At 34.8% G+C, this 17,806-nt stretch overlaps 2 protein-coding genes across 3 annotated transcripts; one reads left to right on the top strand and one right to left on the bottom strand.

Moving 5' to 3' along the window:
- Positions 1-293: 293 nt before the first annotated feature.
- On the bottom strand, positions 294-8,331 carry LOC145638256 (kinesin-like protein KIN-4C). Its single transcript, XM_081689221.1, has 27 exons — positions 7,878-8,331; positions 7,640-7,786; positions 7,247-7,399; positions 6,913-7,157; positions 6,554-6,705; positions 6,320-6,444; positions 6,138-6,174; positions 5,941-6,032; positions 5,747-5,863; positions 5,557-5,670; positions 5,386-5,469; positions 5,089-5,290; positions 4,758-4,855; positions 4,545-4,643; positions 4,361-4,474; positions 4,135-4,251; positions 3,966-4,046; positions 3,414-3,485; positions 3,218-3,311; positions 3,098-3,117; positions 2,917-3,002; positions 2,613-2,684; positions 2,283-2,510; positions 1,855-1,996; positions 1,717-1,761; positions 1,048-1,596; positions 294-958 (listed from the first exon to the last, which is right to left on the bottom strand). Exons 1-27 carry the CDS (start codon positions 8,016-8,018, stop codon positions 590-592), a joined length of 3,795 nt encoding a protein of 1,264 aa, XP_081545347.1. The 5' UTR covers positions 8,019-8,331; the 3' UTR covers positions 294-589.
- A 2,141-nt stretch (positions 8,332-10,472) lies between these two features.
- Positions 10,473-17,748, top strand: LOC145639329 (mechanosensitive ion channel protein 2, chloroplastic-like). 2 transcript variants are annotated; one of them, XM_081690547.1, is made up of 14 exons: positions 10,473-10,617; positions 11,638-11,868; positions 11,974-12,033; positions 12,314-12,471; positions 13,223-13,343; positions 13,462-13,559; positions 13,670-13,783; positions 14,254-14,314; positions 14,594-14,743; positions 14,827-14,937; positions 15,133-15,300; positions 15,391-15,504; positions 16,039-16,095; positions 16,747-17,748. In XM_081690547.1, the coding sequence occupies exons 2-14, from the start codon at positions 11,791-11,793 to the stop codon at positions 17,368-17,370; spliced, it is 1,914 nt and encodes a 637-aa protein (XP_081546673.1). In that variant the 5' UTR covers positions 10,473-10,617; positions 11,638-11,790; the 3' UTR covers positions 17,371-17,748. The 2 variants fall into 2 exon arrangements, with proteins under 2 accessions (XP_081546673.1, XP_081546674.1); XM_081690548.1 differs by having other exon boundaries at positions 10,499-10,651.
- Positions 17,749-17,806: the final 58 nt, after the last annotated feature.

Raw genomic sequence — 17,806 nt, 5'->3', positions numbered from 1 at the left:
CTTCTTCGAACAATTGTCAATTTACATACGGAGTATAATTTTAGGAGTAAAATTGTGAAAGTTGAGGGTAGGCTAACATTATTAACCAACATAATAAGAACTCTTATCCTGTTCTGGTATACATTCTAATAAATAACACTACTCGTAATATCTATGCTCTTCATGCCCAATTGCTGCCTGTTTCATTTTTGTTGTTGATAATCATGCTAACTAAGCATTATTACATTTGTTATTTCACCTCTACAGATAAATTAGGGCTCAATCTACGAAAAGTGGAAACTCAATTTTCTATGTCAAATTCGAACAAATAGAGACCTTCATTTTGTGCCTTAAAATACTCTTACATATACAACAATGAGCTCACAAAAAACAATGTAATACTAGAAACGCTAGTACATTTTCTTCTTTTAAACCCATTCGTAATAGGTGCCTCGTAGATTGAATAAGCAATAAAAGAATACCAATCATTTGAGGATCGATCGATCCTCTTCCAAACTTTTCCTCATAATAAAGTAAGCTTGTGATGGAATCAAATTCCAAATGATCTACAGTTTGCCTACATTAAATTAGGAAATCAGCACGTACTACATTAGAGGCCGAAATTTTCTTTTTCCTCAGATTTCTTTGGTCTCCGTAGAGGGCTTCTCCTAGCAGGTTCACCGGAGTCCTTGTGTACAACAGGTTCTTCTCCATGTTCAGTGTTCCTGACTCTCAAAAGGTTGCTGTTAGAGGAAGCAGATCGCATGGCCCTTGGCAACTTTAAAGGGATATTTGCTTCGGTTGTACTGCTCTCTGCCGCCTTTTTACTTGCTGCTACATTGTCAGCTGCACAGCTCTCTGCCTTTTCCGGTAGATCTACATGCTCACCTTGTACTGATGTTGGGGCTGCTGGAACAAGCTGAATAGTGGATTTCCGCCATTTTTTCCTTTGGATGGGCCTTGGTGCATTTGATTTTCCCTGCAACAAGTTCAAAAACATAGTAAAATAACAATACAGAAGTATCTAGATAGGATATAGCACAAAGATATTGTAGAGACAGAACATACAGCTGTATTCCCAATATCAGCCAAAGGCTTTCTTTTGGCACCATTTTCTTCATGTTGTTCAGCAGGCCTTTCAGTTAAAGCATTCTGAAGTAATGTTGCACCTTGGGTGGCAAGATCTCGATCCTGCTCTACATCATTAGGAGGTATACAGTCCTCTTTGCTCTCACCTTCCCTGTTACTGCATTTATTGGAGGAGCAACCACAGGAGCTGGAGCAGCTACCTCCGGATGCACGGCATTCACACTTCATGGTCTTGCAAAATGACTGTTTGCTACACGTACAGCAAATAGTAGATGTAGAGTTCTCTTTTACAATATCAACTGAATCTTCTCCTTTCAAACTTCCACCATCGGTGTCCAATGACTTTGAATCAGACCCTGATCGACCACCCTTCCTAGAGTTCCTTTTCTTTACCATAACATCATTTTCCTCCCACTCGCCATCAGAGTCCTCGTCATGGTAAGAATACTCTGAATCAGAAGTATCCATGTCCTCCAATAGCTCTGAGTTGTTACCCGCAAACTTGAAAAAACCAGAGCTTCTAATACCCTAATAAAATCAATGAAGAAAAGAATGAGTTGGAAGGAACTATAACAGATTATGGGAAATGCCAAAGTTTTTAACAATTAATAATATAAATCAAAGCACAATATGGGAGAGCATATATACCTGTCGCAGGTCATAAGTTCTCACCTCACCACGAGTTGCGAGCACCTATGCCATAATGTAAGCAATTTGTTCAAAATTAAATGCCAAAAATTTTAATTTATAAGGACATCATATAAAAATTAGTTTATAATGATAAACCTGTTGTATTTGCTGCTTGACTTCTGCATTTTGTTTTTCCAATTGTCTAACAAAACCATTAAGTTTGACTACCTTCTCTTTCAAATCCTTTATCTCAGAGTCCTTCTCTCTACATTCGAGTTCTCTATCACGTACCATGCATCTTCAAGCAAAACAAAATAAAATTAGTTTGGACAAAATGAGCATCATGATACTAACTTTTGAATATCCATATGAACCATAATCATTATCTAATACAATATCTAAGCAATTCTTTACAACCAAAAAAAAAAAAAAAAAAAAAGCTTCTCCTGTTAAATAAATTAATTAAATTAAATCCCAGAGTACTGATGTAAGATCTTCAAGTACCCCCTTCACCATGTGTCAAATTGCTTACTTCATCCCCTCCGAGTTTCATAAAATTAACAATATCACTAAAGTATCAGTACCTGGAGGATGAAGCCAAATTGAAAAGATAATTCATCAAGCTTTTGGCTTCAGCAAGAGAACGAACTTGGTTCCAACGTCCCCTGCCACTAAAGACACGTTCACGCTCTTCTGCCTCAGATAGTTGTGAGGCCATTGAGACTAAGGCGCTTGAAGATGTTGCAAGCATATTTTCAAGTGCAAAGATCCTTGAGTTTCTTGCACCAGGGGACATAGTTTCAGGGCATTCACTGCATGAAACCAAGCATCAAAAGCTGAGGTGATGATAACATGGAGGAGATATTTAATAAAAATGAGATCTGATATTAAAGGTAAATAAAAGTAAGCAGCACCTCAAAATATTCTGCTTTAGCATTTCTGCTTCTTCCTTCAGCTTTGCAATCTCTTGTGCCATCTTGGTTCTCCTGGAATATTAAAATTGGTTAGTCGCCTTAGTTTGGTCAAATGTGTTGGGATATAGGAATGAGGGAAATAAAGTAAAAATTTCTACCAATTCAAATTAAAGAAAAAGAACTTAAAGCCACTGGCTACATAACGGAATGACAGATCTCCAGAGCACTAATGCAACCATCCAGAAAACTTGATACAGAAATTTGGTAAATGTGCAAAACATGATATAATAAAATAGAAACTCACTCTTCCATTTGGCGTTCATACTGAGAGCGAACCTCATGTACCCGTACAGTGACTTCTAACTCATGCTCAATTCCTTGCATTAATGCCTTCACAACAGAGAAACATGTTAGCACTCAGCAGCATTTTACAGGTCAAAAAAAAAATCAACAAGCAAATGTCTTGAAACCCAGATTAATCTTACCTGTGCTCCAGGACCATTACCTATACCAGCACCAGATAGATAAACAGAGAAACATGAACACAAGTTAGAAGATTAGTAAGCCATAGGTGTACACTTAATTAAACAAGTTTTTGTTCTAACCAGAGCTGTCTCGAGAAGCAGCCTTTCGAGACTCGAGAAGTTCTTTAAGTCTTTTTGTTGCCATAGATGCCTCTTCTGTCTTACGTTGCAGAACCTGACACATATACATGAGCTTCAGCAAGAAACTCCTAACATATACATGAGCTTCAGCAAGAAACTCCTAACATCCATGCAGAGGGAAAATAGCTGAAGTTACCATCTTTTGCCTCTGATTCAATGCCAATAGTTTGTGCATCTCGTACTCATTCCTTCTTCCCTCCTTCTTAAGCTGAGGGGCAATAAGCAAGTCACAAAGTCCGTAAACAAAAAGTTTACTTTTAAAAGAGAAGACAATTTCACAAGCCCTAACAAGCACAATTGTAAATAATAATGAATAGAAATACAAAAATATGTGGGTGGCATCATTTTCTCAATAATAGAAAGATCACTTGCCAGGTGTAATTCTGTGGATGAACAAGAAAAGCCCGATTATTTAGCTTGTATTCATATATGATAGCTTATCTAAAGCACTGCTGGAGAGGTTTGCTAAAATGTTTACAAAAACTGCTCATTACTGGACTTATTGGCATATACATTGCTCAAATTTTAAACCAGGTAGACCAAGTCATTGAACAGAATTATGTTTAAGTAAAATTAGACAATCGAAAACAAGACTAGATAAATTAAAATAAATATATGAAACAGGCATTTAAAGCATCCTTAAATTAAAACTGCTAAAGAGAAACATAAAACAACACATTATATTTACCTGAAGCACTTCTTTTTCCCGCATTGCTTTCCATGATCTAAATTGCTCCGACTCTTGCTTGATTTTGTTTTGCAATTGGACCTGTTTAGGTGCCAAGTTCAGAAAACAAAAATATAGTCATAGTGAATAAATTTAGACAGACTTTCTTTTGTAACCCATCAATTTTTACCTTCTGAGTTTTTATACGATGTATCTCATCCTGCAACCTCTTTGCTGCATCATCACTTTTCTGTTTTTGTCTTAAAATCTGAGCTTGAGCTTCTTGTTTCTTTTTCAACTCAGAAACCTGAAGGCAAACATTTTTTCTCAAACAAAGTTAATAAAAAAAAATAAAAAAATAAAAAGAGAGAGAGAGAGAGAAAATTGAAACAAGAATTACAAACTAAAGAGCTCACCTGAGCTTCTAAACCATTTAGCTTCTGAATGTATTCTTCCTTGAGCCTTTGTGCACCATCATCAGAAGTCGATGAAATACCACCAAGTTTATGCCTCAAATCCTCAATTTCTTTCTGTCAACATATAAGGACTCAGAACAATGAATCTTCAATAGGGAGCCCACAATCAATATTTTATACTCACCTGCAATGCCTTTTTTTCATGTTCCAATTCAAGAACTTTCTTTTCATAATGTTGTTTCAGGACAGAAGAATCAGTACCAGCAAACCGCTTCATCTCAGCCTAATTGACACAGCATGGATCAATATTACAGGTTAGCATTGAAAACTAAATACACTGGTCATTGCGTAAACACAGATACAATTACACATAAGTTTTAAATGGTGATGTACATACCTCCTTTTGCTGAAGTTTCTTATCCAATTCTTTTAGCTCCATGTCCAGTCTTTCTTGTAGAGAAGAATGCTCTAACTCCTTCTCTTCAATCTCATCACCTAAATAAAAACATAATTGAAATGTTCAATTAAGACAGAAATAAATTATATAATAATATAAGTTACATAAAAACCTTAAATTTTGTCAATAGGCATGAGCATAAGACTGAAAAGAATAATATATCATAAAATAAGACAGAATAGGATAATATATCATAAAATAAGTTACATAAAAACCTTAAAATTTGTCAGTTGACATGACTAGCATAAAGATTAATTCAACTGCAACATACCAGCCATATCCTTTGCATCGGAGACAGATGAGTGCTCACTGAGATTGCCTAAATAAGCATTCTTAGAGGGTAATACTTCATCATCTGATTCCAAGGAATCAGGAAAACCCTCGCGCTTCATGCTATTCAAATGTTGTAATCGCACTAACTCTTGCTCCAAATCTTGAATTTTTGACACGTACCTCTTGACCAAATCAATTTCCTGTAACATGTTTTCAAAAATTTTAATAAGCAAAACTATATGCTTAATAGAAACAGATTTATATGTCACTTTAAAGTAAAACTAGATGACCATGCCTGATTTCCCAGAGACTCAATCTCATCCCATGATTTTCCACTCCTTGCTGCTTCAAGCTTCATAATCAGTTGGTCTTTTTCAACCTGAATCAGAAAGTTGCACATCACCTAAATGAAAAAATGGCAAACTACACATATGGTTCATTTTCCAGTGTTGTTATTAAAAAATACCTGAGCATCAAGAGCGCGTTGAGCTAAATGCTCACAACTGATACGACGTTCTTGAAGTTCACGTTGCAGCTCAGCGTTGCTTTGTTCAAGCAATGATATTTTATGCTTCAAAATCTGGATATCCAGAGAGGATATGTTAATTTCACAATCATAGTCTAGTCATGACAAAAGCTTCTATAAACTGCAGTACCTGAAGCTCATCAAATGAAACACTAGAGTCACCACGATAATAAAGCAACTCTGTCTGAAGCTGCTCAATTTGACTACGCATTTTTTGCATCTGAGCTGCAACGGGATCACGATTTATCTGCAAGATGAAAACTAAATGAAAAGAAAGCCCAGAAAATTAAAGAAATTAAGTACAATAATAGAACTGGAACTTACGACTGCCTTGTTTTGAATGTTACGAGCTCGGTTTGCATACTTCAGGGTATTGAGAGTCTCCTCCGCATTTGTGTCAGCAGGGCTAACACACGCTGGAACAAAAAATCAGAATGAAAACCAAAGAGGTAAGTATAAATAGAATTAGTTTCTGTTTTATATTGTTTAACTGACAAAAATGTTGTTGGAGACTAACATACCAATCATAACGGTTTTGCTATTTCCTCCAAGTGAGTCCTAATAATTTAAAAAACACACAACACAATTTAATTATAAACATAAAATGCAAAATAAAGAATAGTTATCATTCTGTTAATATAAAAACAGAAAAAGCAAGGAATGATAGAAAAGAACTGACATCCAATCATGTTCTAATATATACCTGTAATAGCCGAGTGAGCTTGCTGTCACGGTATGGGACATGCCCTCCCTCTTTCCTTTTCTTCTCATCTCCAAGCGCACTGATCACATTCCCAAGGGACAGTAATCCCTTGTTTATATGAATGCCTGACAGCACATTATAAAATGAATACAAAAGACAACTGAATAAGTAAAGTGTAATTCATACATATTTATGGCATTGTTGTAAAGAGGAATGAAGATGAATTCTTCATACCTTCTTTTAGACGCAATCCATCTGCACCTGTCCGTTTGGCTCGTTCAGAACCAGCAAGGTCCACCAAGTGAAGCTTCGCGCTTAAAATATCATCAGCAGTGTCACCAACTTTCTTTTGCTCCATAGAAATTGTAAATATGGCATGAGAACGACTGAAGGCCAAAAAAAAAAACATGAGAAATATCATTCTTGATGAAAGATTATGGCAACTCATTACGACCTGAGGACTGCACAATTGAAAAATAGACCACAAAACTAATTTGCTAAAATAAAACTAGTCCTTGAATAGAGAACTAATGTAGTAACTAACTTCAGCTCACTGTCTTCACAAATTTTTCAGAGATTCATGAGTGTAATACCTGGATTGGCTATTCATATTAGTGCTACCAGTAGCACGAGCAATAGACCCACGAGTCAAGTACGACGCCATCTCTGCCTTTGACCTCACCTCTGCCTCCGTAACACCGGCTAACGTGATCCCACCATTGACTGTTTCTCTAATTTGTATGGGAACTCTAGCAGGCCCACAGTGCTTCGTTGTATCGCCTTTAGATAATGCAGGTGGACTTGTTTCAAGAAGATCAAACACTTCCTCTTTGAAAATCTGATTAATTTCAAACATTTTTCTTATTAACATTCTCATATAGCACAATCGTCAATACAATGAACAATGTAATACTCAACTAAGTTTACCTCAATAAATGACACTCGAATTAAGAACTCGGTTGAACCCCTCATCGACTCAACTCGAGAATAAATCGTCTGCATAACTTGAGGGATAATTCCACCAGCATTGTCTTCCCCATTATAGTTAGTTCCCATGGTGTAAGTTTTCCCTGACCCCGTCTTCAGTACAACAAATACGAAGTACAAATTAAAATCATCATACACCCAAATTCAGCATTAAATGAAGAAACCCAGATTACAAATCAAGTAAAACGCATTACAAATAAACAAACAGTTTATAACAACACCAATTATCCAGATAAAATACAAAATTAAGCAATTAAAAATAACAATCAGCCATAAATTTCATCCCAAACACACAAAATTCAATAATTAAGCTACAATTACAAAAGAACTAACCTGTCCATAAGCAAGTACTGTTCCATTATAACCCTTGAACAAAGCATCAACTAAAGGAGCAACACATTCATCGAAAATTCGAGAGCACGGTGTTCCTCCATTTCCAAAAACATAATCAAATGTGAACGAATGAGATCCAATTTGCACCTAAATCCACAAAAAATCACACAAATTAACCCTAATTTTCAAAAAATTGCTAAGAAATTAAAATCAAAGAAAAACCCCTTTAATTACTGACCTGAGGTTCACCGGGAAACACGGTAATACAATCGGTACAACCGAGGAGAAGCTCGGGAGTAATCAAAGGACGAACATTTACAGCGACACGAACACATTCTTTGTCCTGTGTACTCTTTCCGTCGCCATTGTTGTTCTCCATTTAGTTAAATAATCAAAACAAAAAACCCTAAAAAATTGGGGATTTTTTCAGAATGATTAATTAAGGTGCAAGCGAGAACAATACGAAGAACATCCAATTGAATCGAGAAATTTGGGGGAAATTGTTTGAGCTTCGAAGATTGAAATTGAGGAGAGAGAAAGAGAAAATGGTGACCTGGGGAGGAGAGAGAAAGGGGTAAAATGGGGAATTTTAGAGAGAGAAAAATGGGGAGAGAATTTGAAAATGGAAGAATGGTGGAATTTGAATTAATGGAGTATGTTGGTGCGTATGATTTTAGGGGGGAAGAGGGACCAAAAAAAAAAGGAAAAGAAATTGTTTTGTGAAATTAAATTGTTTGTAAGTTTTTTTTTTTTATTTATTTAATTTTTTAATAGTTTGTGAATGGGTTGATGAGAGAGACAAGCGCTAAGTTCGAATTCAAATTTTGTAGGAGGGGTGGTCACGTGCTTTATCAACGGTTCTTTTTTGTGTGTCACGTGAGTTGACTTTGTGATTGACTGATTTTATAATTTTTTATTTTTTATTTTTAGGTAATGAAAAAATTGAGGTACCCTCTATGTAGAGGTGGTGGACCGGGCCGGCCTTTGTCAAGAAAAGTAGGCTCACTTTGGGCCAAAAAATATGTCCAATCCCGTTATGTTTATCCAAAGATAGAAGATTTTTTTAAATCAAACTTATTACAATGTATATTGTAATAAATCTAACAAAATCTCACGTCACTATATAACGTATTAATCATTTAATTACAAAACATTGTCAAAGCGATGCGTGTGAATAATGATAAATCAAAACGTGTCAAAAAAAAATGGAATTAATACAAATTTTGGGCTAGAAAATATGTCCAAACCTGAAGAAAAAAAATTAGGTTGAGCCAATTTTGATCCAGTCTATCTCTACGTCTATGGGTTAAAATATCATTTGTTCTTTACCACATGTTTATTCAAAACACTTGTAATAAGATATTGTGGTTTAATTAATAAAGGTGGAATATTCTTTTTGTAGGGGAAAAACAAGCTATTGTAGTATAGAATACAAAGTAGTACATAAGGAAATATCTTTGCGGCGCAATGATTCATCCATTTATATTAACATAAAACGCTAAAATAGGATATTGAGGTAGACTTCCATCTCTTTAGTGAAACCACATCTACTAGTGGAAGACGTCCCACAAGAGTACAAGACCACAACCACCTACCAAGGGAGAGCCATGTTTTTCAGTATACTAGTACAAACCAATGTGTTTTAAGTATTCAATCTTTAATTTAAGCTTCAATGAATCAAGCTAAATTTGGTCTAGTGATAAAGATTACACCTTGTAATTTTGAAATTGGGGATTCAATCCTCACTAGAAGCATTTTGAGGGTAGAATTCCTTACCTTTCCTATCACTCTTAAAGTATTTGTCCCACAAATATCAGATTCAAAAAATTGTAAGAGTTGAGGTAGAGTTAGACCCTGTTTGATTCACCTTCATTTTGCTGAACTGAAATTATTTTTACTGAACTGAACTTATTTTTACTGAACTGAACTTAAATTATTTTTACTGAACTGAAATTATTTTTACTGATTTTCTATTATAATTCTTCTTTAAGAAAACTGAATTTTACTGAACTGAAATTATTTTTACTGAACTGAAATTATTTTTACTGAACTGAAATTAATTTTACTGAATTGAACTTATTTTTACTGAACTGAAATTATTTTTACTTAATATTATTTTTTTAAGGTGAATCAAACAGGGCCTTAGAGTCCTTCTGCTTAAGATAGCTGGAAAAAATAAAAAAGTTCAAAGCTTTTAGCAAATTCTATGTCGATGATATAGTTTTAATTGTTTACATTATCAGGTATTTATGAAAAATTAGTTTTGAAACCAACACATATTTTAAAAAAATATAATTCCAATTGTAGCATTATTTATGAAAATCACTTATAAATTTATGATTTTTATAAACAACAAAATAATTATGAGTATTTTGCTAATTATGTAAAAATATAGATATGCAATTTTGCTAATCTAAATACTCCAAATTATTAAAAGTGAAGAAGGGTTTTGTTTTACGCATACCATTCACATGGCTTTTCATTCCGTCACGTAAGAACGAAAAACATAAAATCTTATTATCTTATCAACTTAAAATTAAAATGACAAATTTCTTCCCGTTAAAAAAAAAAAAAAAAACAAAAAAAACTTGACAAATTTGTTGTCCCTTTTAATTTTTTTTCCCCCAATTCAACCCAAAAAAAAAAGTGGAGACCATCTTTTCAACGGCTGAGATCACACGAAGTAAAATCATACATCAAAACGCAGCGCTTCGATAAAGCGGGAAAACAAAGCAAAAACATCCTCCCCGTTGGTTGGAACATGGACTCAACGATGCCACGCAATCATTCATAAATTAATAAAAAAATCAAACAACAAATAAGATAACGTTTTTTAATTCACCCAACATTCCTAAACGCCGCGTTTTCCCCAATCATTTTATCCAAATAAACTTTTTCATTAAATTCCTTTTTAATTTTCACTTTCTCTCTCATCTTCAACCGTAATCTGCACAGTTTGATTGATTTGCCACTCTTGGGTTTGGATTTTCTCTCTCCTTTAAATTCTTCAAAGTTCGTTGTTTCTCTTTTTTGATTACTGTTTGATTGTTAAGTTAGAATTAGAATTAATATTAAAACGATTGATGATTGAAGTAGTAGAATTGTTCATGATCATAAAATGTTTAGTTTTTATTGATTGATTTTAGATTATTAGTTTAACAATTTTTGATATTTATTCTGGTTTTTTGAGCTGATTTATGTAATTTTTGCATCATTGCTGTTGAATTCCGTGTTGTTTGGACCAAATAGCTTAGTTCGCAGTACTCCTCCCGTCTCTAAAAGTTCTTTCTGTTTTGATGAATATAATCGCGGTTTAAACAAGAAGAACTGTTAGAGACGGATGAAGTATAATTTTGTTGGATTTTTTTTTTTTTCCTGTTTTAATGAATTGGAATGACATCTTTTTACTAGTGCTAATTTTGGTTGATAGATGTTGAAATTCATGATAATATTGTGTTGATCAAGCTGAATATTATGTAAATCAGCTCAAATAGTTGTAATGTTCAAGGAAATATAAAGTTTGCTTGAGAATTTTTTTTTTTTTTTTGGGTAACAAAATTTGTTACTTAGGGTTTTGGTTCGAGATTTTGGAAGATTGCTATTACTATGAAATTTATACTTAGTGCTAATTAATTGATTATTGAAATGAAGATGGATTGGTTGTTGGGGTATAAAAGTTGTTTTAGTCTTCAATGAAGGTAGTATAACATAGTTACCATTAATCCATGATCAATGAATGGTACAGTATATGGAGTATTGCTTCTATTAATAAGTTGCATTCGAGTTCTATGGTAAGATTGGTTTAATCATGCCTTTTATCAGATGGTTTAATCAACATCTGCTATTTAAGTGACAAAGATCGTGTATAGTGTTACATCTATTTGATTTGTCGTTTGGGGTTATGCCTGATTGTGGGTTATTTTGGGTTGTCTAATGTTGTAGAATTGTAGAATCACTAACATGTTCTCATGTATAACTTCATTATTTTCCAATGGCAGGTCTTGTGACATTGGCACGTAGTACCACGATTTGTGTACTGATCTTACTTTCCTTGTTTCGAATTGTATGGGGTTATCTGATGAAGCTGATACCTGAATTCTAATAATCTTGGTAACATTGAACAAGTGCTGTCACATAAAATATTTTAAAGAATGGTGGTTGCCTCTTCTTTGCAATTTTCTCATGAAATCAGACTGTATAGTTCATATGGACTACCATACCCGTCTAAGGTACAAACTTTTACTGGGTTACAAATATGGCAGTGAAATTCTTATAATCTGACTTTGCAATTCTTTGGACCTCTTAGTTCTATTACTAAAACATATCTATTTCAGCCCATAATGCAAAATGGTCGACTTCCTTTCTCCAGCTCTACTGTTTCAGCAAATAATGCAGTAAGTTTACCTATGGAAACAGAACTTAATTAATTTTCAGTTTATTCAGTTTTCTGAATAGCAACTTTTGTCAACTTTAATGCTGCCGGTGCAAGTATTATGTATCTGTAGCTGATATGGTTGATTAGAGAGGCTTCCTTTTTCCAGTGGTGTTAAGAGCAAATTGCTATAATAATGAATAATCTGTCAATGTTCTATTTCCTGTTTTTTTGTATGGGGATGAATAAATATTCCATTTGCATTTTTGGAGGTTTTTATGCTTATTTGATTGTATATTCAGGTAAAGGATGCTTGGAATTTTCATTTTCTAAGCAGAGCAATCAATAAGAAAGCCACAGATTCCTCCAAACATAGGACCTTCCTGTGCAGATCCGTTCTTTTACCAAATGGAGGAAATTGTTCTTCTCTAATGCAGAATGCTCCTGTTGTTTTAAAGAGGTACCTCTTCTGGTGTTGTGTCTTGTCATTTACCTTCCTCATTTAACCATTTGTTTATTTATTTATTGATTGTTAGAAATTTGCTGATTGTTTGACTTGTGGTTGATGTATACTACCCTTCTATAGACCTGGCAAATGTGTTATGTCGTGTTCAGGTTTGGTCTCATGTTCATTTTTCGTTCACAAAATGTATATAATAGAATAATACGATTATTCAAACGGGCTATGTTCAGTTTAGTTTTGTGTCATGTTGTGTCAACCCTTCCTGTTTTCTCTCATAAATTTTGTCGTGTCAAAGACTTCCTGCTTCATGCTTCTTTAGTCTACATACAATTTTGGGTAGAATCTTGTGAGAACTTAGAATTCAGATGATATACCTGGCAATCTAGGGGATACCTATCTTTTTTTATTTTCTCTCTGGAATTAAAGATTTGCCATTTACAAGTTATTTTTGTGAAGGATTAGGCTTGTTAGGCATTGTTAGTCTAACTTGATGAGTTGCATTCAAACTATTATCAATTGTCCTCTGTATCCATGTGTTTCTATGTCCCTCTCTATTTTTTTCTCCTTTTTAGTGGTATTAGATGAAAAAGAAACAAAGAGTTGTAGAATTGAATGTTGGATTTTGCTATCTATTCTAATTTGTTGGATCTTTGCCTACAGTTGGCATCAACTGTTAATGCAGTACAACTTAGGGTTTTCAAATGCTTATTGTGGATGCTATTTATTCATATTTGGGTCATGTATGCAGGGTGTGTGACAGTTTATCTTCGAAACCAGTTGTGTCTCAGTTGATCCCAGCCATTGGTGTCATTGCTTTAGCATGGGGACTTCTGCCACTTCTGCGATTCGGCTGGAGTGTTTTCATTTATGTATTTATCTTTCCTTTACTTTTAGTCTCACCCCTGAAATTCAATTAAGCTTTGTGACTTCTTTTATTTACTCAATACCCATTTTTAACTCCTTTGTTTCTGTGTCTTTTCCCTCCAGAAAAATGGTGGCAATTGGAAAAGGAGTAGCACATATTTTTTTGCGTCTTCTTATGTTCAACCATTGCTACTATGGACTGGAGCTTTGCTTATTTGCAGGTGCATGGAGCATATTTTTCTCAGTTTTTAAACTTCTTTCCTTTGACTGCTATAAAAGTATCTATCACTGGGAAATCATGTGGTATCAACAATAGAGTTATCTTTTCCAGGGCGTTGGATCCTATGATTTTACCTTCAGAAGCAAGCCAGGTTGTTAAGCAGCGGCTTTTGCATTTTATACGATCATTTTCCACGATGGTAGCCTTTGCCTATTGTTTATCTTGGTGAGCTTCTGTTCTATCTTAATCTTTGATTTATTGCTAAAAGAAGCTGGATGCCTGGATCTGCTTTTTAACTGCTCTGGAAATCTACGTTTGGTTCTTTGCAGCAAGTCTTTACATATTAGAGTAATGTGGTTTCCTTGATGATAGTTGTTAATATCAGTACTTTAGGATGATAGGATCCAACAATGGTCTTATGTAAATATGTTTGGATTGTTATTTGTAACATACTAACACCTAAATTTTCAAAAAGTACCATGATATAATTATTTTTTTTTCCTTACAAATTTAAACATATGGCTGAAAAAGTTTGACTGCCAGCTGCTGTTTCTGATGCTAGTTGTAGTTAATTCCTTGATTATATCATTCAGGGTTTCTTATGAAAGATTTTTTATAGGGCTTTTGGCATCATCATTCTGTTTTAAAATGGTTGTTTTTGCCTTTTTTTTTTCCCTTTTTCCTTTTCCTGGCAGCTTAGTTCAACAAGTGCAAAAGTACTTTATGGAAGCTAGCGACTATAATGACTCGAGAAGTGTATGTTCTAGGTTCCCTTTTTCTTTTTATTCTGGTAGCATGCATTTTCCTGATATAGGCTGTTGTATGCAAACAAAAAGTGGTTTCTGCTCTATTTTAAAATTACTGAGTCTGATTTTCCATGATTGTGTGTGTCACTCTTGCCCGTCAATGTGCGAGAAAATTTAGGAGCTCATTACTAGTTGAAAGTTTTGTTTATGGTTCAAATTTCCATTTAACCGGATTACTTTGCCTCTGACAGTGAATTCTACCTTTCTATTTTATTTGTATTCTGAGCAGATGGGCTTTCAGTTTGCTGGGAAGGCTATCTATACAGCTGTATGGGTGGCATCAGTTTCATTGTTCATGGAACTGTTGGGTTTCTCTACCCAGAGGTGGCTAACTGCTGGAGGTCTTGGAACAGTATTGCTCACTCTTGCTGGGCGTGAGGTGCTGCATGTTTTCTTGTATTAATAAATCATTGGTGATTTCAAGCATGTTTCAATAATCATTATTGTTAATTATTGCTACAGATATTCACTAACTTCCTGTCAAGTGTGATGATTCATGCAACAAGACCATTTATTCTGAATGAATGGATTCAAACAAAGATTGAAGGTTATGAAGTGTCTGGTACTGTGGAGGTGCATATTTTTCAGATGCTTCAAGAACTGTTAATTACCATTTCTTGCATAAGCTTCATACTTCACTACTCTGTATTATTTATTCAGGAGTTTGATTTGGCCACAAATTGTCTACTTTAGATTTGTAGTCAAAGTGGGTATTTAATTGCTGCTTGTGCAACATGTGTAATAATAATGGTTTTAAAATCATCTCAGCATGTTGGTTGGTGGTCACCAACTATCATCAGAGGAGATGATCGTGAAGCAGTTTATATTCCAAACCACAAGTTCACTGTCAGTATTGTGAGAAATCTAACCCAAAAGACTCATTGGCGCATTAAAACCCATCTTGCTATTAGTCACCTGGATGTCAACAAGATTAATGTGAGTATGACATTGATTTACAATGTATCTAGGCAGTACTTGCTCTCAATTCTTGCATTTCAAGTAAAAATTCTCTCTCCTTTTCGGCAGATTATTGTAGCTGATATGCGCAAGGTTTTAGCTAAACATCCCCAAATAGAGCAACAGAAGTTGCACAGGAGAGTTTTCCTGGATAACATTAATCATGAGAATCAGGCACTTCTGGTTAGTACAATGCATATGATAATCAATTTCCCTTTTGATTGTGAAAAAGTTTTTAAGCTAGGTCCACATTTTTATACGCTAATGAAATAGGTTTAGAGCATGTTTACTTGCTCCAAGTCCAAAGTTAAATGAAGCTTCCCCATTTTTCATGGATAGAATCCTTGTCATTATAATTGGACAGAGAAAAGTACCAATTTTATATGTGGCTCCATTTGATATTTTTATGATTGTTACCACGTCGGCACGTCGTGCGTCACTGAGTTATTGTTCGTGGAAGAAAAACTACTTAGTATTTGGTAACTTCTGGACCAACTGGGCTGGTGAGAGTCCTAAGGGAATTCTTTGAAACTCTTGTTGGGACGTAGTGCTAATTGGCTGTTGGAATTTGCTTCCGTCGTCTTTCAGATTGTCGAAAATTTTGATCTTTAATCAACTACCTCTGGATCTTGAATCAGTTTACTGACTATTTCAAGTCATCTGCTATGGGTAATAACATGAAAAGTCAGCTTATGATTCTTTCATATTGTTTTGCAGATAATGATATCCTGCTTTGTGAAGACTTCTCGCTTTGAAGAGTACCTTTGTGTTAAGGTAAATTCACTGTCTTCAGATTTATATTATCAATCTGTGTTTTTTGTTTGATGTTTTAGGTGCTAGCAAGAAGTTTCTAAGTAGTAATGGTACTTTTTTTGAGGGGAAAGTAGTAATGGTACTTTGTTCTCCTCAGCTCATTTTTAATGAAACTTGTCATCAATATAATAATTTAGGAGCCAGATTTTTAATCTTTTCACAAACCTTTCAAACCCTCATTTCTCAAAATCTATAATTTAGGTGAAAATTAAAGTAGCAAGGGGATATAAATCTAACACCTATTGACCTTAACAGTCTAACACCATCACTACTTTAGGAACTTCATGACAGCCCTCCTGATTCAAGCTTTTTCTAAACCTTCCTGAATCCTGATGTCTATTTGAGTTTATTCTATTTCTTCTGGAAACTTTAGTCCTTTTATACAATTTTCAACGTATGTGAACGCGACACAACATTTAGCTTGCACAAGACCACACTGTGTCACTGCCAGTCCTTACAATTGTACTCATCAGATGCATGCATATGTTCAATACAGCTACAATCAACAATAGCTAATTTAATTTTGCTGCCTATTATGTAATTTTGCATTACGACTTGATGTGAAATCTATAATTTAACAACGCTCATGATAAACCTGTTTTCTTAAAACAGGAAGCAATACTCTTGGATCTTCTTAGAGTAATCAGCCATCATCGTGCCCGACTTGCCACACCCATTCGAACCATACGAAAAGTTTACACTGAAACAGATGTCGACAATGTTCCATTTTCTGAAACTGTCTACAGTGGTTCCGGAGCTGTTAATAACCATCCTTTCCTACTAATAGAACCTTCTTACAAAATAAATAGTGACAATAAAACCAAATCTCCGACCCGTAAAGATGAAAAGTCTTATGTAGCCTCAAAATCTGACTCCAAGGTAGATGTCAAAATTGATGATCAGGATAAGGTAGACATCAATGATAAAGGGGCTTTAGAAAAGGATCTCAATGTTTTGAAGAAGGATGATGAAAGTCAAGCTACCTCACCAGCACCAAGGACGGCATTAGATGAGAATATTGTTCTTGGTGTTGCTTTAGAGGGCTCAAAGCGAACCCTTCCTATTGAAGAAGAAGAAATTTCACCATTGTCTTCTTCAACTGGGGATTCAAAAGAATTGGCTGCATCTCGAAATGGTGTTGGATCTTCATCAGGTGCAGAGGACAAGAAAGACGACCAGGTATCATCAACTGGTAGTGCGAACCCAGGTGATAACCGTGAGAAGACGAGTGGGTAAAACATTACTGTCAGTTGTCACATATAGTTCAAATGACTCAGCAAAGAAATGCCGTATAGCTGTCTATTTTTCTCAAGGCTGGCATATTGCAGGGTACCATCTTCCAGTGTTGTATATTACAATAGTTAGTATTTGTATATTCAATAGAGAAAAGTAAAGGAACATGGCTATTATTGCCAAGTTATAATCAGCACTCATCGTCTCATCTCCAATCATCTATCGAGAAGCTTAGGGTTGCAAATTTCCTTGCAGCTCTTGCACATCTCGGGCTTGACCATAGGGAGATTAACTTAGGTAAATATTTGTAATTAAGGTCATCTTACTCTAGATAAAGTGGGATTTTGCCTTCTCAAAAGACAACTCTAAACTTCTTGTTTCCTTATTTGTGTACATGTATCCAAACGACTAAACTGTCATGCTGAAGAAACATGCCCAA

Source organism: Chenopodium album, chromosome 7, assembly GCF_948465745.1.
Source record: "Chenopodium album chromosome 7, dcCheAlbu1.1, whole genome shotgun sequence".
Lineage (NCBI taxonomy): Eukaryota > Viridiplantae > Streptophyta > Magnoliopsida > Caryophyllales > Amaranthaceae > Chenopodium > Chenopodium album.
Note: the sequence above shows the minus strand (reverse complement) of the source record. Positions and strands in the feature narration are given on the sequence as shown.